A 27,310-nucleotide genomic window follows, 5' to 3' on the forward strand; every position below is an offset into this window, starting at 1 on the left:
GTCCCAATTGCTGCTGTAACTTGAGAACTATCTGTACATTGTCTACATTGTTTTAAAGTACTTCTCTCTCTCTTTTCTAGTTATATCTGTATCATTTGATTTACACTTCATGCACTAGCCTAACGTTGGGTAGGATAATTAAAGATTAAGTATATTTTGGGAAACAAGTCAATGTCCTAACGTGCTCTGTAAAGCACGCCATCACTTAATCCATGACAGTTATTTGGAAATAGTAAATTACGTGAATCTTAAAGAGAACACCAAGCCTGACTGGCAGCCAGACACAAGATTGCAGCTTCTTATGTTAGTCTAGGCCTGGCGCGATATGGTTCATGGGGTCACGAAGAGTCGGACATGACTTAACAACTGAACAACAACAACAAGGGCTACTTTAATTGCAAAGTAGCCAATATAAATTTAATCTGAGCCCCAGGAATTTTACGGATTACAGGATAGAGCAAACCATTATAAAAATTCTCCTAAAAGGAGCAGTATTGGAAATCTTGAGCTGGAGTTTCTATTACAGCTCCCTACAAGAGCAAATTCTTTCACATTATGGTTATTTTTTATTCCTGTCTTCTAGAATTGTTGAGGAGTGGATTAAATGTCACAAAAATAAATATTCTGCAATACTTCATTATATAGAGATTCTCAAAGTAATTTACCACCTGGAGTTGAAGATTCTATTCCCAATTATTAAATTTAGGGAATTTCTATCATGATCAGACTGCATATCAATTTAAATTATCCTCTTTCTTAATGTTGTTTTAGCTTTTATATCATTTATTTCTTTATGTCATTTATATAGCTGCCCATCTCACCAAAAGTGGCTCTGTGGCTGTGTAAGACTCTGTGGTTTACAAGATTAAAAACAAACAAAACCCCCAAACATAATGCCCATTGACGCCCAAGGATAAACTATTACCTATCAAACATCCATACTAGTACAGCTTATCTCCACTCTGACCCAACTGCCTAGAGCCAGGTCTTCAATGCCTTGTGAAAGACTAAGAGGGTTGGGCCCATCCAAATCTCCAGGGGATGCTGTTCCACAGGGCAGGTGAAGCCACCAAGAAAGAATGACTCTAGGGTCCAACAAGATGCCATTGTTTAATAGAAGGTACCTGGAGCATGCTCTCTACCAGATATGGTGATGTGGGCAGAAAGAATAGGAGAAAGGCGGTCCTGCAAGTAGCCATGAAGGGCTTTATACGTGATGACCAGCACCTTGAACTGCACCCAGAAGCCAACCAGGAGCCAGTGCAGCTTGCAGAGCGCTGGTATTACATGGGTGTAATTAGAAATGCCGAAAACTACCTGTACCACTGCATTCTGGACCAGCTGCAGCTTCTGAGTGCTCTTCAAGGGCAGCCCAATGTAGAGTGCATTACCATAATCCAAATGAGAGGTGACTAAATCATGAGTCACCATGAGCAAGGCCTCCCAGTCCAGGAATGGGAGCAACTGGTACACAAGACAAACCTGTGCAAAAGCCCCCCTGCTATGTCTGCTATCTGCTTTTCAAGCAGGAACTGAAAGTCCAGGAGGACCACCAGATTCCACACCAATTCTGACTGGGGAACTGCCATTAAACTTAAAGATGGAAATCTCTGCAACCTTCTCTACAACCTTTTCTAAAAAAGGAAGTTTGGAAACTGGACAAAAATTGTCTAGCACAGTTGGCTCTAATGATGGCTTCTTAGGAGCAGGCAAACTACTGCCTCTTTAAGGGACAGCAGAACCACCCCTCACATGACCACACTACACCCCAACTTTCACTCCCAATCTGCTGCACCAAAGAATAGATCCACAGACAGAACTGGGAATGATGAACTCCCTCCTCTCAGCCACTCTCTGTAATCCATGCTGGTCAATCCTTTTCATAGTTATTTTACCAGCTACATACTTAGCGTGAAGGGCAGTTTCCAATCAGACTAACATAATAGTTCATTCTGCCTTGATTTGTTTATGTTAACATTCCAATTACCATACTTATTGGCATATAACATGCACAGGTGTATAACACGCATCTTAATTTTAAGAAGAAAGTTTGAATAAAAAAACGTAAATTTAAAATATATGACTTGGAAGCAAAATAAAGGGAGCTCTGAACTTTTTGTTTATTAATATTTATATCACTTATAAGGTAAATACGTAATATAAAAGAAAAAGTGCCTCTTTTGTATGTTGTAGGCTGGCTGTGTGTAGTGTGTGTGTACCATTAGTGTTTGTTAGTTGTGTGTAGTGTATAGTAATGGTAATCTGTTTATTGCCATACTGGTACTTATTCCCTCTCTTCCTGCTTACCTGTCTGCAGCAGGCAGGCAGATAAGATCTCTGGTGGACCAGTAGGGGCTAAAAATCCCTGGTGGTCCGAGTGGATTGGGGGGTACAGTAATTTATTATTAGGGTATGCCTCCTCTGTTTGCAGTCTTTAGTAACATCACCCACGCCAGCAGCCAGGAGAGCATTTCTTTTTTGTCAGTTGCCGCAACCCAGCACTGCCACTCCAAATGGCCGCAGGGGGAGGCGCGGGGCCCGTGGTGCACTGCACAATGCCTCCCTGGCTGCCCGCTGACAGCTGCGCCCAACCCCTCTTGGATCACCCCAGGACTGGTGAGCACGGAAGATGCAACCTCTCCTCCACCTCCCCGCGGCCTCACCTGTTCCTCCCTCCTTCCGGTGGGGAGAAACTTTGGCGCAGAGGGGCATCCCCCTTCCTTCAGGGCTCAACCTCGCTGTTGGGAGTATGGGAGAGTCCAGGACCATGTCAGAGCAAAGCGCAAAGAGCAGATCCGCAGGGCTCCTCAGTTTGCTAAAACGGGGCAGGCAGGGAGCCGCGTGCCACCCATTCACTGGGCCTTTGACTTTGCAAACCAGCTGCTGTCCTGAGCGCCCTGCACCTGGAGGAGGAAGAGTTAAGTGTGTGTGTGTCTCACCGAGAGCAGAGGGGTGTGTGTGTGTGTGTCGCTGAGAGCAGAGGAGGCCTGGCTTTGGACAGGAAAGCCAGATGCTCCCGGGCAGAGTGGGGCACCTCCCACTGCACCGAGCCTCTGATTCTGCCCTGGCTGAGGGACTGCGCAGTCCAGAGAGGTGAGCGCCGGCGCCGCTCTGCACTGCCCTGGTGAGGGGATCTGCGCTCCTCAGAAGGCTGCACTGCAGGGCTCCTTGGTTTGCTAAAACGGGGTGGGCAGGGAGCCGCGCACCACCCATTCCCCAGGCCTGCGACTTTGCAAACCAGCGCTGTCCCGAGTATGCTGTGGAGGAGGAAGAGTTAAGCGCCTCTGTGTGTGTGTGAGTGTATGTCTCACGGAGAGCAGGGGTGTGTGTGCGTGCCTGCACGTTTGTGCAGTTTTTATTCCTCCCCTGCTGCTCAGTGATTTTGAGAGACTCGAGGAGGGCACAGGAGACAGGCTTTGAACATGAAAACAAGGAGCTCCTGGGCAGAGCGGGGCACCTCCTGCCACACCGAGCCTCTGACCCTACAGATCTGCTCTTTGCGCTTTGCTCTGACACAAGGAGTACTGGAGAACTAGGGTCCCCAGACTCTCCCGTGCTCCCAAAGCAGTGCAGCCTTTGGAGACACACATACACACACGCAGACACAGCGACAGGAAGGAGGGAGGAATAGGCAAGGCCGCAGGGAGCCTGAGGAGAGGCTGCATGTTCCATGTTCGCCAGTCCTGGGGCGATCTGAGAGGGGCCAGGCGCAGCTCTCAGCAAGCAGCCAGGGGGCGTTGCACAGCAAGCCACAGGCCCTGCACCTCCCCCTGGGGCCGTCTGGAGCGGCAGCGCTGGGATATGGCTGCCAAAAAAGAAATCCTCTCCCAGCTGCCGGTGCTTTGCTCTCCCAGCCCTGCTGCTTGAGGTGAGAAACCGCAGAGGATATCGGCGTATAACGTGCAGCTAGGATTTCAGCCACAAATTTTAGGGGAAAAAGTGCATGTTATACGCCGATAAATGCGGTATCTTAATGAAATAGCATTTCTCTCAGAAAGTGTAATTAGCAGTCTAAGATACAGTACAGGAAGTTGCAGTTCTTTCTGACAGCATTCCTGATGTAGAGACAACCAGACATCTGCACTCAATCCCACTGTATCCTTGCTTTCTTCCTTGAACTTGTGTCCACTTTGCTATATGGGGTATGTCACAAGAAACATAAAAGTAAGTTGAATTTAGTAGGAAGTGTTTGGTAAAAGAAAAAGAGACAGGATGAATGAATGTGTGCAAAATACAAAAGTGAATGAGCAGTAGAAAAGAAATGTGTTGAGGTGATCTGGTCACGTAGAGCAAAATATACAGATAATTCAATACAAATACAAATAATTATCCATAAAGCAACTTTAAGTGTTCCACTATTTTTCTACCAATTTGCCAATGTTTTGAAAAACAAAGACAGTCAAGCTCATTATTCCAAAGGCTACACAAATAATTAATATCAATTTTCATAAACTCATTGAGTTGTAGAACTGAAATATATCTACCTCTCTATCTCTATCTCACTGAAGCCAATCACCTGCTCTGTGCAGAAATCCAACTTCAAGAACATTTGACAGACACCTTTGCAGCCTCTGGTTGAACTCATTCAGAGAGCCTACCACCTCTCTGGGCAATTTGTTACCCTGTCAGAGTGCCAGTACTGTGAGGAAATTTTCTGCTAGCACTGAAACACCCTTCCTGTAACTTCTACTGTGTGATGTTTTAAGACATTTGGCTTAGTCTTTTCTTCTGAAGAGGAAACTTGGCTTTTCTTATTTACTGGCCAGGTAGACCAAAGGGAGTTGGGTGACTCTATGGGGCTCTTTCTAGATGAATCTCAGCTTTCCAACACCACACTTCCTTCTTTTGTTCTGTATAGGTCATGGTTCTCACAATAGATTAGTCTCACACACGCCTTGTCCTTTTCTTTCTTGTGGATGCTTTCAGTTCCTTTCTCAAGTAATGAAAGCATTAGATGTCTTTGTGTATTAGTACTGGCCATACAATCATGATAAATGTTGCCTTTGTCTCCATTTACCATTTATCTGATGGTTGCAATCTGCATTCTTCATCTTTTTTGTCTATCCTTCCCTTGTGCCCTTTGATATTAGCCCTTCAATAGTTAATTTCAAAGAATATAATAGACGGGTACATATAGAGAACAGAATAGGTAATAATTGTTAATTGTTGTACACCACCCAGAGTCACTTTGTGTGAGATGGACAGCTATATATTGTAAATATGATACATACATACATACATACATTCTCTGTGTCTTTAATAAACCCCTGTATAATGTTATTGAGGTCAGTGACCAGTCATATTTATAAAGAAAAAAAAAGTCATACATTTTACATCATTTCAAATTGGTCTGATCCTCTTTCTTCAGCTTTTCTGAGTCTGTTCCAGTTTGCCTTGAACTGCAGTGCCCAGAGCTAGACATAATACCTGAAGCAGGATGTGACCATTTAAAAATAACTGAAACAATTACTTTCCATGATTTGAAAACCGTCAGTGAAATCTATATTGCGTTTCTTCTTTTTTCACAGCCTTATCACACTGCTAACTTCTAGTCAGTTTGTAACCAACTTCTATTCCAAAATTTTTTATACAAGTACTTATCAAATCAGGTATTCCTCATCCCATATTTGTAGACTTGATTTGTTTTCTTAGTAAAGAACACTGCATTTTTCTCTCCTTTTCCCCTTTTTTGTAGAGGGAGACAGTGTTGACCCTCCTCCATTCATGTAGCACTTCACCTGTTTGCTGACATTTGCCTCTTAATAGAAGGTGTGTTGTGAAGGAACACTGTGTCCCTCCCAAAAGTGAGAATGGTTCCTACTCTTAGTTTTCTAGAAACTGGCAAAAGCCTGACTGATGGGGGGTATACTATTATGACTGTTGTTGTTTACATTTTTAATAACTATACTTCATCTAGAGTTCATTTGAATTGAGTTGGCAGATGAGGGAGGGAGGGAGGGAGGGAGGGAGGGAGGGAGGGAAGGAAGGAAGGAAGGAAGGAAGGAAGGAAGGAAGGAAGGAAGGAAGGAAGGAAGGAAGGAAGGAAGGAAGGAAGGAAGGAAGGAAGGTTGGTTCAACCTGACCATCAGCAAGATCTTTCAGTTCAATAGAATGCTATTCATTTGGTCCTGGATATTTAAATTGTTTCATTTTCAAAATAAATTGATATTTGCTGACACTTTTTCTACCAACGTCAAGCTTCAATCCTGCACTTCACCCTAAAATTCTTCTCTACAATTTCTTGGTGGGGTACATATCTTTATCATAGTGAAGCCTGACCCAAAAGAGTTGAGTAATTCAATATTTTCTATTTTTGGTTAGTATTTTGCTGTCTTTGTTAAGCAGCTGGTATATTGATTCACTTGTCTTCCTCTCATTTTGGACATATCTGAAGAAGTCTTTTCATGTTTACATCTTTCACCAACAGCACGTTAAACTTCCTGACGTTACTTCCACAATTCTGGGCTATTTCTAATAGTTACTGTTTCCACTTCCACCTCCAATGTATGTCCCATTTTGTTTTCAGAATTTCATAAAGATTTTTATGTAGCTACTTTCTCCCAAGATTCCCATCCAAGCATTATTATGACCTAGTTCACTGCTCAGAATTGCTTGGTTTCCACAAGGTGACAGCATCATGTACAAAGACAGCATCATTCAGGGCTGGTGATTATCCTTCCCAACAGAGCATATTGGTTTAGAATATTCTGATCATTGTCTGTTGTAGCTTGCCACCAATGAAAAGCAGGAATAGCCAAACATTTCTCACATATTTTCTTTTATTTTTTTTCCCATTCTCCTTTGGTTTTTCCTTCTCATTAGAGTGACAGCTGAACTCCAGGCACCTGTTATCACAACCCTTCTCTGTATTTATTAATGCTTTCTCTGTCCTCCCTTTTTCATTTAGCTGCACTATTATTATAAACGTTACTGAGCTTAGTTCTCAATCATGTTGTTGAGCATAAATCAATATGAGTAAGTGAGGGTTCTCTTCTAGGATTTATTGAGTTCACAAGATCACTTTATGATCCCCTCCAGAAGTCTTTATTACTGTGGGATTCTCAAACTGTAGTACCGCAACATCCAAAAATGATAAATGAATTTCTGCAAAATTTTCCCCAAAATAAAACTAATTATTTAATTGTAAGGTTTGGGCAAGAAATAAATACACCACATACTTTTAATTATTAAACTGCAAAACTAACGTATCACAGGGGTTCTCAAATGGTACTGCAGCTGACCGTTGTATTCAGTCAAAGCAGGGAGGCAGGCCCAGAGTAAATTTTTATAGTACTACCATTTTGTCAGGACAGGTTTGCCCTCTAAATTGCTTCCAATGACTTTGAGGTTGCAATTCATAGTTCGAGAAGCCATGACTTAGTATGAGACCCTTTATAAATTAACCCTAGTCCCTTTGAACAGTGCATGCCATCTTGGAGGGCACAACTTTTCATCACTATTGTGTCTCTATACCCTACTCCCAAGGCAGTTACGAGCCTACTTTGTCATTTTTGATTAACAAAGATTTAATCCAACTTCCACATTGCCAGCCCAGATTTGGGGAAATATAGCATTATATAGACTGGGGAAATATAGATTGGGGAATATAGATGGGGAAATATACTGGGGGAATATAGATTGGGAAAATATAGCATTATAAAGACTGAGAAGGGCCATAACAGTTCAGTGTCAGAGAGTATTTGCCTTATAGATGAAAGGGCCCAGATTCAATTCTTGGTCATGATTGTGGATGAACTTTGGATTTGTTAAATTTCTGCCCGAACAACCACAGTAGTAGCTGGATTTGGGGGTAGGAGTAGGGGATGGGCAAACCACACATTGAAAAGTTGTATCAGCCATACATTTTCCAGAAACATCTCTATCTAGTGGTTGGGAAAGTTCCATCTATTCAGTATCTGCTTGATATCACAGCCCTAAGTTGACCTGAAAGACCGAGGCAGATTTGGCTATGTAAAAATTACATAGTACATAGTACAAGACTGAATAAAGTGTTTATAGATTTATTTCAAGTTCCTGGATATTTGAAACATGAGTAGAAACTGGATCCACCTAGTAACGTCACCTAAAATTGAAGGATGATATTATTATAGTTGGTTGCGCAGTCAGCCAGTTGTTTAGACAGGATTTGTCATTTTTATCCACCTATTGAGTCCTTCCCAAGGACCTAGGATAGGCAGATGTTGTTTGGTGGTGTTAAAGGTATCGTCGCAGGATGTAAGCTGTTCCAAGTAAAGCTGCTTTTGCAATTTGACCGATGGTGATTTTGTCAATGCTGATGGTCTTCAAGTGGTACTCCGGGTGTTCTGGGATTGCACCCAAGGTGCCTATTACTATTGGTACTATCTTTGCTTTCTTTTGCCACAGTTGTTCTATTTCTATTTGCAGGTCTGTATTTTGTGATTTTCTCCACTTCTTTCTCTTCTGTTCTGCTGTCTCCAGGTATTGCAATGAACACTATCCACTTTTTTGTCTTTCTTATCAAAATTGTTAAGGCTGGGTGTTGTGTGGCAGGTGCTTGCCTATTTGAATTCTAAAGTTCCAGAGCACTTTAGCTTCTTCATATTTTTACTTTGTCTGTTTTGTGGCCCCACCAGTTCTTGCTATTATTGTTATTATTATTGTTGTTGGTGGTGGTCACACAGCCAGCCAGATGTTTAGACTGGATTTGGCATTTTTATCCACCTGTTGAGTCCTTCCCAAGGACCTGGGATAGGCAGATGTTGTTCGATGGTGTTAAAGGTATCATCGCAGGATGTAACCTTTTCCAAGTAAAGCTGCCTTTTGCAATTATTATTATTATTATTTAAAAAAGCATATCCTTCATGCAGCTGATTAAGTCAACTCTAACCTATGAAAGAGTATACAACATTACATCTGTTCATCCTTAACATGATCCCCCTCAGATTTTTGCTGCATAGACTATTACAGCTAACACCTCTGGAAATCTGAATGCGTCATTCTGAAACCCTTGTCTGTCTACACCTCAACCTTAAAGGCACACTGAAAATATCTGAATTTGAATATATCAAATACAAGAATATAATCTCCATCCCTCTTCCAAGTTGGCCTAATATAATGGTCAATTCTTCATTCCAGTTCTTCTCTTCTGTATACATGATACTTAATACTAAACTGTAAAAAAACCCCATCCAAAACAAAACATCATAAGACAGACAAGAGAGGTAAAAACCTCCACAAAGTAATAAGAAAAAAGGAGACAAAGAAACACAGTGATAGCTTCTGCAAATGAAGATTTTTTAATTTAGATTCCTGGGTGCTTAATTTCTATGAAAGGAATGATTAAATCTTTAGTTATGAATGGAGATGAAAACTAAGATTGTTTTTAAGTGTGAACTAATTGGTCATTATAAACTCATCAGGTAAAAGGAAAGAATTACATTATCTCACCTCTCATATAAACAAATAGATAAGTCAGAAGTGAAATCTTCCAAGATCCTTGTACTTACTTTATGACATGTGTCTATGCACACTTTTACAGCAAAATCATACCAAAGGTTATAACTCTTACATTTCAGAGGGAATCATTTTTCTCTTGATTGAGAGTTGTTAATATATAGTCCTGATATGACAAATGACACCAAGATTGTATGCATGAGGTAAAATTTTGTTCTTTTGAAAATAAGCATCCAATTTTGTATACTTTAAATAATGCCCTATTTAAAGGAATTTCATAAATTCACAGTGCTACATTATACTTTAAACACAAGGTGGTGCTATTGCACAAATAGTAAAAATAAAAATTATTTTACCTATAGAAAGATCTAGCTTTAGACAGAGGAACCTCAGAGTAGAAGGCAACAGCTCTTAACTAAACCTTGAGAAATTTCAGAAGAAAATATTCCAGCATGAGTATCAGAAAATAATTTCCCCTGGATATTGATCACAAATATAAAGGAAATTGTAGGAGCTGCTTTACAAAGAATCATACTGAATTTATGACCTTCCCTGAAAGAGGCTGAGAAAATGGAAATATATCATCTTACCAGGCAAGTGGTCTTGTTCTTTATTTCTCTGTGTAACTCTGGTATGTTGTGTGAACCATTCCGCTATTCAGTGCCTGAGGAGAAGAAAGCTGGGTCTACAGTAGCAAATGTGCTAAAAGATTTGAAAGTAGATGTCAAAGAGATCTCTGCTCGCAAAGCACAGTTGATTTCTAAGAGTTCCAGGCAGGATTTCCAGCTGGATCCTCATTCTGGGAATATAATATTAAAGGATAAAATTGATCGAGAAGCTTTGTGTGGTCTGAATGACCCTTGCATTTTATTCTCTGAAATTTTGCTGGAAAATCCTTTTCAGTTCTTCAAAATTGAAGTTCAGATAGAAGATGTGAATGATAATTCCCCTAGATTCTCTAAGAATCAATTCCTTTTTGAAATACCTGAACAGACTCCCGTAAATACACATTTCCCTTTGGAGAAAGCCCAAGATTTAGACAAAGGAAAAAATGCTATCCAGAACTACATACTTAGCGCAAATGAACATTTTAAGCTGGATGTGCAGAGTCAAAACGATGGCAGCAAATATGCAGAACTGCTTTTGGCAAAACCATTAGACCGTGAGGTGATTCCTCAGTTTATCCTCATTCTGGAAGCTGTGGATGGAGGAATACCAAGGAGAACTGGTACAGCACAGATAGTTATTGACATTCTGGATACCAATGATAATGTGCCCCAGTTTGAACAATCTGTGTACAAAGTGCAGCTAATGGAAAACAGTCATCCAGGTTCACTGATTGCTAAAGTTGAAGCTACTGACAAAGATATTGGATCCAATGCTCACATCACTTACATGTTTAGCCAAGCACCAGCAGATGTGCTGAGATCATTCAAGTTAAACAACCATACTGGGGAAATTACTCTCATAGGGAAAATTGATTATGAAATAAACAGTAAATATCAACTGAACATCAAAGCCACAGATGGAGGGGGGCTGTCTGCTTACTGCAAAGTCCTTGTTGAAATTGGGGATGAGAACGATAATGCCCCAGAAATAACTATATTATCCATCACCAACCCCATACCAGAAAATTCTTCCCCAGAAACATTGGTGGCCCTCTTTGGTGTCAGAGATCAAGACTCTGGAGACCATGGCAGAACTGCCTGCAACACTGATGCAAATCTACCCTTTATACTAAAACTGACTGAAAACAATTATTACCAGCTTGTGACTCAACAGCCATTGGACAGAGAACAAATGTCAGAATATAACATCACCATCACAGCCACTGACCAAGGTTCTCCCAGACTCACTTCAATGACAGTTATTAACATTCAAATGTCAGATGTCAACGATAACCCTCCAATGTTTGAAAGATCTTTCCATGATTTGCACTTACGAGAAAACAACATTCCAGGTCTGCTCATTGGATCAGTCCATGCTGTGGATGTGGACACAGAACAAAATGCCAAAGTGACCTATTCGCTCTTGCCTGGGAAGATCAGAGATGGTCCTGTATCATCTTATGTTTCCATCAGCTCTGAAACTGGGAACCTGTATGCCATTCGATCTATAGATTATGAGGACATACAAGATTTTCAGGTGATGGTGAGGGCTGTAGATAAAGGCTCACCTCCACTGAGCTCAGAAACGATAGTCCGAGTTCACATCACAGATGAAAATGACAACGCCCCCTTCATCCTCTGCCCACTTCAGAACAGCACTTCTCCATCAAATGATCTTGTTCCCAGGGGAGCAGAGACAGGCTACCTGGTCACCAAAGTGGTGGCAGTGGACAGAGATTCAGGGCAGAATTCTTGGCTTTCCTATCAATTGCTGAAGGCCACCGATCCGAGTCTCTTCACTGTAGGGGCTCAGAATGGGGAAGTCAAAATCATGAGGCCAGTGAACAACCAAGATAGTTTCAAACACACACTTACTGTGATAGTTAGAGATAATGGTCATCCTCCTCAATCTGCCTCTGCCACACTAAGAATTCTTCTAGTGGATGGTTTCTCTGATCCCTATATGAAAATCATGGATAATCCTAAGGGTGAAGTCCCGCAGGAGGGAGATCACACCCTAACAATGTATTTAATTATCTGCTTGGTCACCATCTCATCCATTTTTCTGCTTTCTGTCATGGTGTTTATTGCAACCAAGTTTCAAAAGCGAAGGAAGTTCATAGGAAGTTCTAACTCTGCATCTAATTTCCCTGTGGGTCCAAATTTGCAAGAGAACGGTGTGGATCCTAATGCTGGGACACCTTCCCAAGCGTACAGCTATGAGGTGTGCTTAGCTGATGGGTCTCTGAGCAGTGAGTTCAAGTTCCTTAGGCCTCTCTTTCCTGTTTTTACTATGGAGCAGCCAAAAACACTGCTGAATCCACAGATTAGAAATGGTTCCCGTGATCTTCCTAATCAATTGGAGGAAAGAGAGCATATATCACAGGTGAGAATAATCTATTAATATTATTAAGGTATAAATCTATATAGTTTGAATGAATCAGAAATAATTAATTTTTAAAAATGGAGGATTGTCTATTAAGGAACCTCACTGTGAATTATATGAACTAATTCATATAATTATTCAGGGTAACACACTGGCAAATATATATTGGTTTTACATGTACTTTAGTTCCTATCTGGATAGTTATACTACGTTGTCCTATGTAATTTGGTAAGTGAGAAATTCTGATTTTTTTCTGACCAAACAATGAATTTTTTTCCTTCCTTCTCCAAGTTGACCAAGTATGTTACCCTCCATAGATCACTCCCACTGCATCTGAGGCCCTGCATCTGAGGAAAAAAAAAACCCTTCAATTTTCCTCAAAGAAAAAATAATTTGCAAGGTGTTTGGAATTTTGCAGGTGGTTGAATGGGTGTTTGAGGAAAGGAATGTGGGCTGAATGAAAGACTATTTAAATGAGATTTGAGTACACTGATTAGAAATAGAAGGTTTTGTATTGCAGCTAATGTTCAAAGCTCAACTGATTAGTGGAGAGTGGTACATGTGATTAAATGCTTAAATGGATCAGGATTTTGGGAACTATGCGGTGAAGACTTACATAAGGATGAAAAACAGATTGACCGAAAGAGGAAAACAATACCACAAAGGAACACCCATGAAATAGCTGGACTTGTGAATAATGCAGAGGTTGTCAGTGAAAAATAGCACTTTCTGCAACCTGAAAAGACATGGGGACAGGATGCCAACATGCTGGGATATCTACTGTACATTATCAATTTCCAAGGATGTTCAGTACATTTAGTATAAGCAGTTCATTCCAAAGGGATGGTAATAGAAGGTTTATCTGCACTGCCTAGTTGCCCTGGCAACTGAAAGGGGCTTCAACCACTTTTGGAGGGCAGAAACAGAAAATGTCAACCTTTACTCATCTCCCTCCCTTGACTGCCAGACACATTTTCCTAGTGCAGCTTGAAAGTAGTCTTCCTCTTGTCCATTTTGCCTGGAGTACTTTACTTCCTTGCAGGCTAACCTCAGCAGTTAATTGGCTACTTCAGAGAGGAAGCAACACCCTCTTGACTGAGGAAGTGAAACCTTTTCCCTGGAGAAATGTGAAAGAGTAGAACCCTGCACTTCCTCCTCCTTCCTTCTCTTCCTTCTCCTCCTCTTCCTTCCACCCACCCCCATTTCCAGAGACATCAACCTCATTCATACAAGGCAAATCTCTAAGCTATTTTAGCCTTGATGGTAAAGGAAGCCTTTTAAGTTATTACACCGCAAAAGGACTAGCAAGAAAGGAGATTTTGTTTTAAAGCTGTTTGCAAGTGCCTGCATATAGATGCATTTTGATGCTTTAACAAATCAATTCGAGTTCTCACTCAAGGCACAAAGGACCAGGCTGAAATTATTCTACTTTGGACACATTATGTGAAGACCTAGCTCTCTAGAAAAGACTGGGAAAGGTGGAAGGAAAGAAAAGAAGAGGACGACCACCCACAAAAGAATGGAACCAACAATTGCTTTTCTGCGGCAGTAAGGTGAGAAGGTGACCTTGGGCCAGTCACTCTTTCTCACCCCTAGGAAGGAAGCAATGGCAAACCACTTCTGAAAAACCTTGCCAAGAAAACTGCAGGGACTAGTCCAGGCAGTTGCCAGGAGCCAAAAACTGATTCAAAGGCACAAAAAAAAAAAAAAAAGTGGGAGGGTGCAACAGCAAAGGTATTGTCTAGTGGGGGGACCTGGTTGCCTGCAGTCCAGGCTGGATGCCTTGAAAACTGTTGCCAAAGTGTCCCAGTCCAGAGACAATTTTCTTACACAGGTTTAGACTTGATATGCATGGGCACAGAAAATGAACACCTTAAAGAGTAACTGTGGATATGCCCACAGTCAGAACTATCCTGTGAAAGAACTGGATTACAGCCTTTATCAATAATGTGTGAAATTTCTTGTATTTTGTTTTCTATGTATTCAAATAGTTAAGAAGATAATCCTCTTTTGTTTGAATGGCTAGCTAGTGGATAGATGGATTCAGTGTAATTTCTGTGACTAAACATGTAAATAATTCTTTTGCCTAGTTGACCACGTGGTGGCGGTATTAACAAAGAAATTTAGTTCTGTTCTGCTTGCTCAGTATCCGGACAGATCAAGTGATACAAAACTGAACAAGGGAATCTGACTCTTGCAGTGAAACATATACAGATTATAAGATGGCGAAACAGTGAATAAGGAAGAATTAAAAATGATTTGCAAAATTAAATGATAAAGGAAGGAAGTCAGAGAGACTGAATTTTGGGTACAATTTGATCTTACCAGGAAGAGACTGAAATCATGGAAAATTGCTTTTGGAAAAGACAAGGTCTGTATTTCCTTCTCTTTTTCTCATTCTTTAGAGTAATGTGTAGTTCCATCCGCTTTTCTGTCCCTGAAGAAAAGAAAAAGGGTTTTCTGGTGGCTAATGTGCTTAAGGATTTGAAGCTGAAAACAGGGGAGCTCTCAACACGCAAAGCACATTTAGTTTCTGATGGCACTCAGGAATATTTTCACCTTGATATTCATACTGGGAATCTGTTGATTAATGATAAACTAGACAGAGAAGCTTTATGTGGCCAGAATGACCCTTGTTTACTTCTATCTCAAATTGTGTTGGAAAACCCCTTAGACATCTTTAATATTGAAATCAAAATAGAAGATGTGAATGACAATGCTCCCAAATTTTGGAAAAATGAAGTGGTGGTGGACATTCCCGAGACTGTTCCTGAAAGTACGATATTCCCCTTGGAATCAGCTCAAGATGAGGACCTGGGAGAGAATAGCATCCAAAATTATACCCTCAGTCACAATGAGCATTTTAGGCTTGAAATACATAAGAATGAAGATGGAAGTAACAATATGTATCTTATTTTGAAGAAAATATTAGATAGGGAGACGATGCCACACCTTGAATTGATTCTAACTGCTATTGATGGAGGAGTGCCCAAGAAAACAGGCACAGTTCAAATTAATATTAATGTTCTGGATAATAATGATAACTTTCCTCTGTTTAGTAAGTCTGAATATAAGGTAAGAATAAAGGAAAACATTCCTAAGGGCACTCTGGTGATTAAGGTGGAAGCCTCAGATCTTGATTTTGGTTCATATGCACAGATCCTCTACTCATTCCATCAAATCCCTGAAAGAATAAGTAATTTGTTCTTTTTAAATGAAAGGACTGGAGAAATCACTGTTTGCGGACAGATGGATTATGAAAAAGAAAAGAGTTACAGCATAAACATCAAAGCAACAGATGGAGGGGGCCTTTCAGGTCACTGCAAAATACTGATAGAGATTGAAGACGTGAATGACAACGCCCCAGAAGTGTCCCTCATATCTCTGACCAGCATCTTAAAGGAGGATTCTCCCCCAGACACAATGGTGGCCCTCTTCAGTGTTAGAGATCAAGACTCTGGAGACAACAGCAGAACGGTCTGCTCCATGGAGATGAATCTCCCATTTGTGTTGAAAGCCACCACAAATAACTTTTATCAGCTTGTGCTGCAAAGTCCCCTAGACAGAGAGACCCTCGCTGAGTACAACATCACCATCACAGCCATTGACTGGGGCTCTCCTAGGCTCACTTCAACAAGAATGGTTAATGTTCAGATCTCCGACGTCAATGACAACCCTCCACTTTTTGAAAAGTCTTTATATGACATGCAGATCCGTGAGAATAATATTCCAGGCTTGCTGATCGGCTCCGTCCACGCTGTGGATCTGGACACAAAGCTGAATGCTAAAGTGACTTACTCACTTTTGCCTGGGAAGGGTGGTGATGGCCTTGTGCCCTCTTCCATCTCAGTCAATTCTGAAACTGGAAATGTGCATGCCCTCCGATCCCTGGACTATGAGCAGATAAGAGAGTTCAGAGTTACTGTGAGGGCAACCGATGGTGGTTCTCCTTCCTTGAGCTCAGAGGTGGTTGTCCGAATCGTCATCATAGATGAAAATGACAACGCTCCCTTCTTCCTGTATCCCCTCCAGAACAGCACATCCCCATGCAATGAGCTGGTTCCCAAGTCGGCAGAGGCCGGCTATCTGGTCACCAAGGTGGTTGCAGTGGATGGAGATTCTGGTCAAAACTCTTGGCTTTCCTATGAATTGCTGAAGGCCACGGACCCTGGACTTTTCAGCATAGGAGCGCAGAATGGAAAAGTGAAAACCAGGAGAGCCCTGAATGAGCGAGACACAAATAAACAGAGGCTTGTTATACTGGTCAGAGACAACGGTCTTCCTCCTCAGACCAGCACTGCATTGCTTAATGTTCTTCTTGTGGATGGCTTTTTGGATCCCTTCCTGAGGAGGGTGGATGTCAGTGTGCAAGAACCGGATGAAGATAAAACCCTGACCAAGTATTTGGTGATCTGCTTGGCTGCAGTCTCCTCTGTGTTCCTGGTGTGCATTGTTGTGTTTATTGTGATCAAAGCCCTCAAGAAGGATCCTCAAAACAATGAGCCTCCTCACTTCCCAGATGCCAATGTTGATACCCCAGAGATCTGTGCTGATTCACAGAATGGGTCACTTTCCAGGACTTACCGTTACAATGTTTGTTTGACTGGTGGATCCTTAAGTAGTGAGTTCCGATTTCTCAGGCCCCTCATTCCTGTGTTTTCGGTGGGAGATGTTCATGTCCCTGGGAATCGTAGGACTTCTTCTGGCGACCAAGATAAACCCGAGCAGGTTGCAGCTAACAGCATAAAAAAAGAGGTCAGGAAAACCATGTGATTAATCCAGCCTCTTTCTGTTTATTCTCCCTCTTTTCTTTTTTGTTCTATTGGTTACTCCTGAGCAACTTGCTGGTTACCTATTGAAGAAACAGGTGACATGACTTTAAGATTTAATTGAGAGTAGAAATCACTATACCTTCTTTTTTTTTTTTGCATTGTTTTAAAGGGCTCTCTCTCTCCCTCTCTCTCTCTCTCTTTCTTGTATTTCCAGTTGTATGTTTATTATTTGATTTACATTTCATGCACTAGCCTAAAATTGGATAGGATAATTAGGGATTCAGTATATTTTGGGAACAAGTCAGTGTCCTAAGATGCTGTATAAAGCAGGCCATCATTTGAATCCAGTGTAAGAGTCACCACATTCAGCTCCAATGAAACTCTCATGAAACACCAGTTCAGCAGCAGAAGTTTATTTGGGTGTAATGCAGGTAGATACAAACAAAGCCAGGGTTGGCTTGGCACAGATTACATAGCGTTTTATAGGTTCCCTGTTCCTGCGCTTTCCCCCATTGCCTAGTTACTGATTACCCGTGGTAATCTCCCCCTCCCCCAAATGGCAGATTCAGCCCGGTTCTTTTGTCCTCTTTGATTGCTGTCCATTGTTTATGGGGTTGTTGTGTTCGATAGGCTTTCCTTCTGCAGGTTAAGCCGGAGTTCTTAATTGCGCGCTGATCGCTGCGCTTCTGAGCAGCTGCGGTTCTCTTTGTCTGAGATGCTTGAGGGAAGCCGGCTGTGGTACAAGGTATCCACTCCCGCCCAGAGTTAACCGCTGCCACCTGTTGGCAATTTAATTGCTGCGGGTCCAACTTCCCCTTTTCCACTGCCTGCGCCTGAGGCGGTGAAATTGACTAGGGGTGGTGAAACTGAACAGCAGCATTGGCCACGCCATGAGGGCTGAATCTGACATCCAGAACACTTGTTTGGGAATAGTAAGTTACATGAACTCTAAAAAGTGACACCAAGCCTGACTGGCAGCCAGACACAATTTTGCAGCTTCTTATGTCAGTCTAGAATGTGCATTTTTAAGTAAGTAGCCAACATAAATATAATCTGATGCACAGAAATTTTACAGATTACAGAATCGAGGAATGTATTGCAGATATCCTCCCTAAAGGAGCATATTAGAAATCATGAGCTGGAGTTTCTATTATATTGACTTTCAAGAGCAGCTTCTTTCGTATTATGGTTATTTTTTATTCCTGTGTTCTAGAATTGCTGAGGAAAGGATTGAATTCCACAAAAATAAATACTCTGCAATACTTCATTATATTGAGATTGTCAAAGTAACTTACCACCTGGAGTTTGAAGATTCTATTGCCAGTTATTAAATTAATGGACTTTCTATCATGATCTGACTGCATATCAATTTAAATAATAGTGTAAATAATGGCATTGAATACAACAAACCTAATAGCAGGACTAATTTGAAACAAGTTTCCTCCATAAAATTCTCAGGTTCAAAGTGTAAGAGGATGGAAAACTGAGCTGGGGATGTACAGGTTCAGCTGTAATAAACTGTCAGTTATTTGTTGTAGTACAAGAAGGTTGTTAAAAGTATTCTCTTATTCATTGTAATTTGCATAGTTGAAAATACTGAACGATGTCTTTGCCAAAGAAATGTACAGTATTCAACAGTGTTGTTGAGTTCAAGCTATGAAATCCCCCAGCAGCATTCAGAAAACCAATCTGATACATCCAGCAATTCTGTGAAAACCGTTTTAACACAAGCAGTGATTTGCAATGGTTTGCCAGTCTAAAACGGACCAAGTTCTGGTCTACTAGCTATTCTCATACTGAACAATACATTCCTAATGTGGTCTTCTGCATGCATGGGACTAGATGCAAATATGGCAATATCCTGATTGGGCAATCCTGTCATAGACATTGACATTTTGGAGGACAAGAAACAAAGGAAGCCAATGTCATGACTGTGTCCATTGCAGCTTGCCCTGGATGAGAGTGTGTTGGATATTAGGGTAGAGCCTGCCTGCCTGCCTGCCTGCCTGCCTGCCTGCCTGCCTTGTACAGAACTCTGGGTAGTTAACAAGAGTTAAAAGGAGTTCACTAACATCATCCCTATTCAGTACTCTCAGCTTAAATCTCACAATAGTTCATTGGGAATCAAAATCTCATGACAGTGTGTGATCTTGTAAGATTGTAGCCATTTTTAAAAAACTGAAATTTTTATTTAATATTGGGTCTTGTGGCTGCCATCTAGGAAGATCATATGTGTCATTATTTTCTCTTTCTCTCATTTTTAACAAGATAAAAGCCATACAAATATTGAGAGAAAATAAAGGGGGGAAAAAGGAACATAGTGGATAGTGATAAAAGAAAATAGAAAAAGAAAAAGAAAAAGAAAGATTATGAAGAAGTGGCTTTTGATCTTCTTGACAGCAGTTATAGATACATTTATATTTTACCCATAACTCTCTAAGATTTCATCATAATTCCCTTCTTTCCATAAGCTACCTTTTCTAATTATCAGACCCATAAATCACAAGTTCATTTTTCTCTTTTTTCAGCAAAAAGTCCATAAGGGGTTTCCAGTCACTAATAAATGTAGTTATTGAACTTTCTCTAATCAAACAAGCTAATTTTGCCATCTGTGCTAGTTCTGCCATCTTCACCAACCATTCCTCCATTGTGGGTATTTCAGAGTCTTTCCATTTTTGTGCATATAGTACTCTCACAGCAGGATTGTGTCTAAAAGTAACTTTCCATGGCTCTTTTCTAATTGGCTGTCCATTAATCCCAGCAAGAAAAGTTCTGGTTTCAGTTGGATGTTGATGTTTAAAATTCTTTGTGTCATTGTGTGTATTTGAACCCAAAATTTTCTGGCTTTTTTACAGGTCCACCAGGCATAATAAAATGACCCTTCATGTTGTCCATATTTCCAACATAAATTTGAAATACCTTTATAATTCTAGATAATTTTTCTGAAGTCATATACCAATGGTACATCATTTTATAAAAATTCTCTTTTAGGTTATAACATGATGTGAATTTCAGTCCTTTCAAACCACGTTTTCCCACTGTTCCATCAATATGTTATATCCGAAGTTCTTAGCCCATGTTATCATACATTCTTTCACTTGTTCTTATTCCATTTCAAATTTCAATAAAGGTTTGTACATTTTACCAATTACATGTTCATCATTTGTACATAATTCAACTTCTGATACATTTCTGATATTATCCTTCAACTGTCTTTTAGATAAGAACCCACACTGATCTTCTTGAATAAAGTCCTGTAGAACCATCTTCATCCTCTCAGCTATCATAAACAACTTATAATCATTATTCAGTAATGATATTGGGCATTAATTTTTGGTGAAGTCAAATCTTGGCCTTCTTTAGGTATTAATGCTATATTAGCCTCTACCCAACTCTCTGGTATCTTTTCAGTCTGTAAAATAAGGTTCATCATTTTTTGCAAAGGTTGTAATAATTGTAATAATTATTACAATAAGTAATTTATCTTCAAAATGTTTATAATAAGAGGCTGATAAGGCATCTGGTCCAGGCGCTTTCCCTATTTTGGCCTTTTCTATAGCTTCATAAACTTCTTTTATTATTATTGGTCCATTCATTAAATGTTTCTGTTTTTCTGTGATCTTCGGTAACTTTTGTTTCTTTAAGTATTTACCAACCTTTGCCAGGGAAATTTCTTCTCTTTGATATAGTTTAGAATAGTACTGATGAAATATTTTTGCATATTTAAATTGTCTGTTAATGTGGTATTTCCACCTTGTAATTTTAATATTTTTTTCTCTTTTTCTTTCCTCAGTTTGTATGCCAACCATTTCCCTGGATTGTTTGTAAATTCAGGATTCTTTTGTTTTATGTAATTCACTTTTACTTCCATTTCTCTTATTGCTAACATGGACAACTGCTGTTGTAAAAGTTTAATTTATTGTGAAATAATTTTTTTCTGGGGTTTTCTTTAATTCTTTTTTCATTTTTATCTCATCTAGAATTGCTTGTGTTTTCCCTTGTCTCTTTTTTTTAGTTTGCTATTATATGAAATGTCCCCTCATAAAAGCTTTACTTGCATCCCAAACCATCCTTATGTCTGTACCTTTATTAAGATTATTGTAAAAAAATTCTTTTAACTTCTTTTTACAATCTTCCATTACTATTTCTTTCTGCAACAATGTTTCATTTAGCCTCCATCTGGAAGAACTAATTTTCCTTTTAAGTACTAAAGTCACTGGATTATGATCTGAAAAAGTCACTGGCAGTATCTCTACTTTATGAACACTAGTAGCCAAATTCTTGGATATCCAGTACATGCCAATTCTTGAAAAAGATCTGTCTTTCAGAAAAATAAGCATATTCTTTAGAATGTCCATTTTTATATCTCCATACATCTATAAGCTCTAAATTGTCCAACATATATTAAAAAAAACTTTTGGTAGTTTACCTTATGTTGTTTTAATGTCTTTCTCAGAGGTTCTGTCTTTTTGTAGACAAACCACTCCATTCCAATCTCCCATTAAACACAAATTTTCATATGGTAAGTCCATTATTTTATCCTAAATTCTTTGTAAAATGTTACTTTGTCCTCATTTGGAGAATAAATTCCTAATATCAAAGTCTTAGCCCCATTATAAAATATCTGCCATAATTGTCAGTCAATACCAATTCTGGTTGTAATTGAGGGTTTATATACAAAACAACTCCATTTCTATTTTAGCTCCTGAGAAAATTAATTTTTCACTTAAATATTTGTAAATTAAATATTTTTTATTTTTTTTCTAATATGCGTTGCTTGTAGAGAAATTACATCTTGTTTCAGTTTATTTAAATAGTGAAATACCATATTTTTCCATCAATAAGATGCCCCCATGTACAAGACGACCCCCACTTTTCCAACTCAAAATTAAGAAATCAATATTTTAAAGATAGTGCAGAACACATTTTTATTTAGTAATTAGGTAACATTTACCTGATACACTCGGTGGGAGGAGGTCCAAACCGTCTCTCTGCAGCTCTATTTCCATGCTCTTTTGCATAACTGATTACATTCAATCACGAGTGAAACTGCCGATAGCTTGTCTCTGCAAACAGACTTCCTCTAACTGGTTTGTTCAGCATCAGCTGACATTAGTTACATAAGGCTCGTGATTGGAGGAAGTCTGTTTGCAGAGTCAAGCTATTTCACTTGTGATTGGAGGCTAGCAATAGGAGGAAGCCTGTTTGCAGAGACAAAGTATGGGCAGTTTTGCAACCGCGCGGTTCTCTCCTCGGCTGACTTCCTTGAATAAGATGCCCTTCAATTTTTAGCGTAAGGATTTTAGAAAAAAGTATCGTCTTATAGTTGGAAAAATACGGTACTTTTCTTCTTTTTTGAGGAGCATTTGCTCCATTTATATTCCACCTTAAACATTTAAATTCAAGTCAATACCTGTAGCACCTAATGTAGCAGCAGCATCCTTGGTTTCTTGTTGTGGCTGTTGCTTAGTCCCATCTATTACTTTCATTTGCATTTCATTCATTTCCTCTTTATTTCTTTTTTTCTAAAAATCCCTTCCCTTTTGCACTGAATTCAGGTGGAACCTCTGCTGTTTGAAAGTAAAAATCACTCCTTCTAATTTATCCCATTGAAATGGTATCTTTTTCTGTTTGAGCTTGTCTGTCAAAAAGAAGTATTCTTTTCTCTTATGCAGTATTCTGACTGGGATTTCTTTAAGTACAATTATATCTGCATTGTTAATCTTCAATCTGGTAATAAAATGCTGCTGCAAAACTTTGCTTCTTGTCTTCTTCCTGACAAAGTACACAAGAATATCCCTTGATACATTTCTTAATTTTGCAAATTGCATATTAGTCCTATATACTTTGTCAATCTCTGCCTCCATGTCATCTTTATCCCATTCCAAAAATGTTGTTAAAGATTGAATAACCTTTTCTGGAACCATTCTAAATCCCAAGCAGAATTCTGTTTCTCTAATTCCAATAGCATCAGATTGTCTAAGTCCTTTTTCATCTCTCTGTTTATTACTTCTGTCTTTTTAAAATTTCCTATTTATCATTCATTTGCTTTACTTCTCCAATCAGTTGTCCTACAGATTCTTCAATTTTTTTTAAAGTTCTTCTTTCATTGCCTCTTTCACCTTTCTGTTTTTTCTTCCATTCTCCCTTCAAATGCAGCCAAATCACTTTTAACAGATTTCTTCCCCACCTCTTCAAACATTTTTTGTAATATTTCTGGAGTAATCCTGTTTTCAGTCCGTTGCTCTAATGACCCTCTCCTCCCTTCGCCAAGCTTTGCTGCTTTTCTGGTGGTTGCCATTCTTTTATTTGTAGTCCAAAAGCAAAAGTGAATCAATTACAATCAAAGGTGAAGGTAAAAGGTGACCCTCCCTTTCTTTCTTTTTTCTCTTTTGCCTTTTCTGTGTCCTTAAGGCTTTGGTCCAATCTGGCTTTCCATAATTTTGGTCACACAGTCTGTCTCATATTACAGTTATCTCTTTGTTTTGTAGATTCTACCAGTTGTCTTTTCCCTTTGATGTTAAACATTCCCATGAAGGTCTGGTCTTCTTATCTAGTTCGTTCTAAATAATATCAAAATCACTTTTGACAAAATATTAATCTTTCCAATTTATACTGTCCCCTTTATCCATTTATAACTTTCTTAAATCAAAATTTTAGTAAGCTTTTTGATGTTAATTTAAAGTCTTTAAATATGCTATTTTCCTCTTTTTTTTTCTTTTCTGTAATCTGGAGGGAAGGCTGACTCACCGAGGGGCTGTTTTCTTTCTCCCACTGGTTCAAAGATCTCTCTTTAACTTGTAAATTGATTACATCTGAAAGCATTTTAAAAAGTGAGGCTTTGAGAGAACCTAATACCCTTAAAAATGCTGCATTGTGGTTACGAGTATGATGTCTCCCCCTCGTCCCCCAGCTGCTCTACTCACAAGAAGGCTGCAAGAATCTTTGATTCCTGCAATCTCCTCATGAGGAGCAGCTCTCCAGGATGCAGGTGGGCGATCTCTTGGTCTCTCTTTTATCTGGAGAGACTCAGCCGGATGGAATTCACTGCTGGCTGCCGATCACTGCCACAACACCATCTCTGCTCCTTTGGAGACGCCTAGTCTGCCACAGAACCTTATCTCAACTGGATGTCCATGTGTGTCATTATTCTTATAGGTATCATACTGCCAACCTCTGGTGCTTATATGGTGCTCCTTAAAAGCTGTCAATGATAAAGTATTGGTCTGCATAAAGGAAAAGATTGGAGATTATGCTGTAGACCATTTATTTACTTATTTAAATTTATATGGCTGCCTATCTCATCATGACTTTGAGTAACTACTAACAGTTAAAAAACACAATATAACAATAAGTACATAATCAGCAGCCTATATAAAATTGCAAATAACCATCAACTTAACCATTTCACAGGTTCTGCCATATGTTCTGACCCCCCAGACCAATGACATAGCCAAGTCTTTAAGGCCTTACAAAAGGTCAGCAGGTTTGGGGCTAATCTAATCTCCATAGGGGTGATGTTCCAAAGAGCAGGTGACATGGCAGAAAAGAGTCTCTTCTTGGGTCCCACCAATTGGCACTCTCTAATAGATAGAACCTGTAGCATACCTCTCCTGCCTTATATGATGGGATGGGGAGAGGTAGTCCCTCAAATAATCTGGCCCCATGCCATGATGGGCTTGATAGGTGACTACCAGCACCTTGAACTGAATCCAGAAGCACACTGGGCAACCCGTTTAGCCTGCAGAGCAGAGGTCTAATTTGCACTGATCAAGGAGCACACATACCTTCCCACATCACTGTATTTTGAACCAGTTGCAGTTTTCAGATGTTCTTCAAGGGCAGCCCTGTGTAAAGTGTATTGTAGTAGTCCGTTTGGGAAGTGACTAAGACACAAGTGACTATGAGCAGAGTCTCTCGGTCCAGGAACAGTCGCAATTGGAACACAACCCAAAGCTGTACAAAAGCCTTCCTGGCCACAGCTGCCACCTGTACCTTGAATAGGAGCCATCAGTCCAGGAAGACCCCAAATTGTACACTGGTTCTGTTCAACCAGAGCCAGCGCAACCCCATCAGGAACTAAATATAGAACATCCCCAGATTTTTGTACTTACAGGTATATGGTGTAGGAAATATATAGGTATCTATTTTGTACTTATAAATATATGACATAGGAAGATATCTAGGAAATTATTGTGGAAGAACTTTTGACTTGTTTAATTTCTGCCCATACAAACACAGTAGTAGCTGGATTTGGGGATAGGTGTGGGAGATGGAAGAATGATATGTTGAAAAGTTGCATCAGCCATATATTTTTCAGAAATATCTCTATCCAGTGATCGGGAAAGTTCCATCTATTCAATATCTACTTAAATATTCAATATCACAGAGCAAAGTTGATCTGAAAGACCAAAGCAGATTTGCCTATGTAACTTCTGACATGTAAAGTCATCATAGGGCAGAAGATTGAATGAAATTTTATATATTTATTTCAAGTTCCTGGATATTTGAAGCATGACTAGAAACTGGATCTACCTTCTAAGGTCACCTAAAATTGAAGGGTATTATTATTATTATTATTATTATTATTATTATTATTATTACCACCACCACCAACAACATACTACCAAAATCTGTGCTCCATGCAGCTCAACTCTAAACCATGAAAGTGTATACAAAATTACATCTGTTCATCCTTAAAATGCTATTCCTCAGATTTTTGCTGCATAGATTATTATAGTTACACCTTTGGAAATTTAAATGTATCATTCTGGAATTCTTTAATGGATGATACAGCTTACTGTCTGCCTACAACTCATCTTCAAAGGCACAGTGAAAATATCTGAATTTTAAGATACCGAATACAAGAACATTAACTTCATCCCACTTCTAAGTTGGTCAGTTCTTCATTCCAGTTCTTCTTTTATGTATACATGATACTTGACACTAAGGTGCAAAAAAAAAAAAAATCCCCCCAAAAATCGTAAGACAGGTAAACTTGCAAAGTAATAAGAGAAAAGAGAGAGAAAGAAACACAGTGGTAGTTCCTGCAAACTGAGACTTTATTAAGTCAGTAATATAGATTCCTGGGTGCTTAATTTCTGTGAAAGGAATTATGAAATGTTTAGTATAAATAGAGATGGACATTAAGATCGTTTTCAGACATGAACTACTTGATCATTATGAACTCATCAGATAAAGAAAGAATTACATTATCTTGCCTCTTATATAAACAAATAGTTAAAGTAAAAATATAAGACACAAGTGAAATCCTTCTGGAACCTTGTACTTACTTTATACCATGTTCCTGTACACACTTTCATACCACAATCATACCAAAAGTTATAGTTCTTATATTTCAGGAGGAATCCTTTTTCTCTAGATTGAAAGCTGTTTATATATTGTCCTGATATGACAGATGACACCAAAATTGTATGCAGAAGGTAAAATTTTGTTCTTTTGAAAATAAACATTCAATTTCCTATTCAAAGGAGTTTCATAAATTCAAGATACATTTTACTTTAAACACAAGATGATGGTATTGCACAAACAATAAAAATAAAAATTACTTTACCTACAGAATGATCTAGCCTTTAGACAAAGGAATCTCAGAGCAAAAGGCAACAGCTCTAACTAGATCTTGAGAAATTTCAGAAGAAAATACACCAGCATCAGAAAATAACTTCCATTGGATATTGATCACAAATATAAAGGAAATTCTACAAGCTGCTTTACAAAGAATTATACTGAATTTATTAACTTCCCTGAAGAAGCTGAGAAAAATGGAAATATATCATCCTAGCGGGCAAGTGGTCTTGTTCTTTATTTCTCTGCGTAACTCTGGTACATTGTGTGACCCATTCCGCTATTCAGTGCCTGAGGAGAAGAAAGCTGGGTCTACAGTAGCAAATGTGTTAAAAGAATTGAAAGTAGATGTTCTCTCTGCTCACAAAGCACAGTTGATTTCTAAAAGTTCCAGGCAGGATTTTCAGCTGGATCCTCAATTGACCAAGAAATTTTATTTGATCAGAATGATCCTTGCATTCTGTTCTCTGAAATTGTGCTGGAAAATCCTTTGCAAGTGTTCACAATGGAAGTTCAGATAGAAG

At 39.3% G+C, this 27,310-nt stretch overlaps 1 protein-coding gene across 1 annotated transcript in view; it reads left to right on the forward strand.

Moving 5' to 3' along the window:
• Nucleotides 1-27,310, forward strand: part of LOC112543392 (uncharacterized) — a 39,792-nt gene that overhangs the window by 3,371 nt on the left and 9,111 nt on the right. Inside the window, exons 2-3 of the mRNA XM_088131359.1 lie at nt 9,982-12,429; nt 14,758-17,184. Of these exons, the coding sequence (XP_087987485.1) occupies nt 9,982-12,429; nt 14,758-17,184 (4,875 nt within the window). The remainder of the gene's footprint in view (nt 1-9,981; nt 12,430-14,757; nt 17,185-27,310) is intronic.

The sequence above is a fragment of the Python bivittatus genome, unplaced genomic scaffold (genome assembly GCF_059951505.1).
Source record: "Python bivittatus isolate LINGU-HERP-01145 unplaced genomic scaffold, Pbiv_v1 ctg000960_np1212, whole genome shotgun sequence".
NCBI lineage: Eukaryota > Metazoa > Chordata > Lepidosauria > Squamata > Pythonidae > Python > Python bivittatus.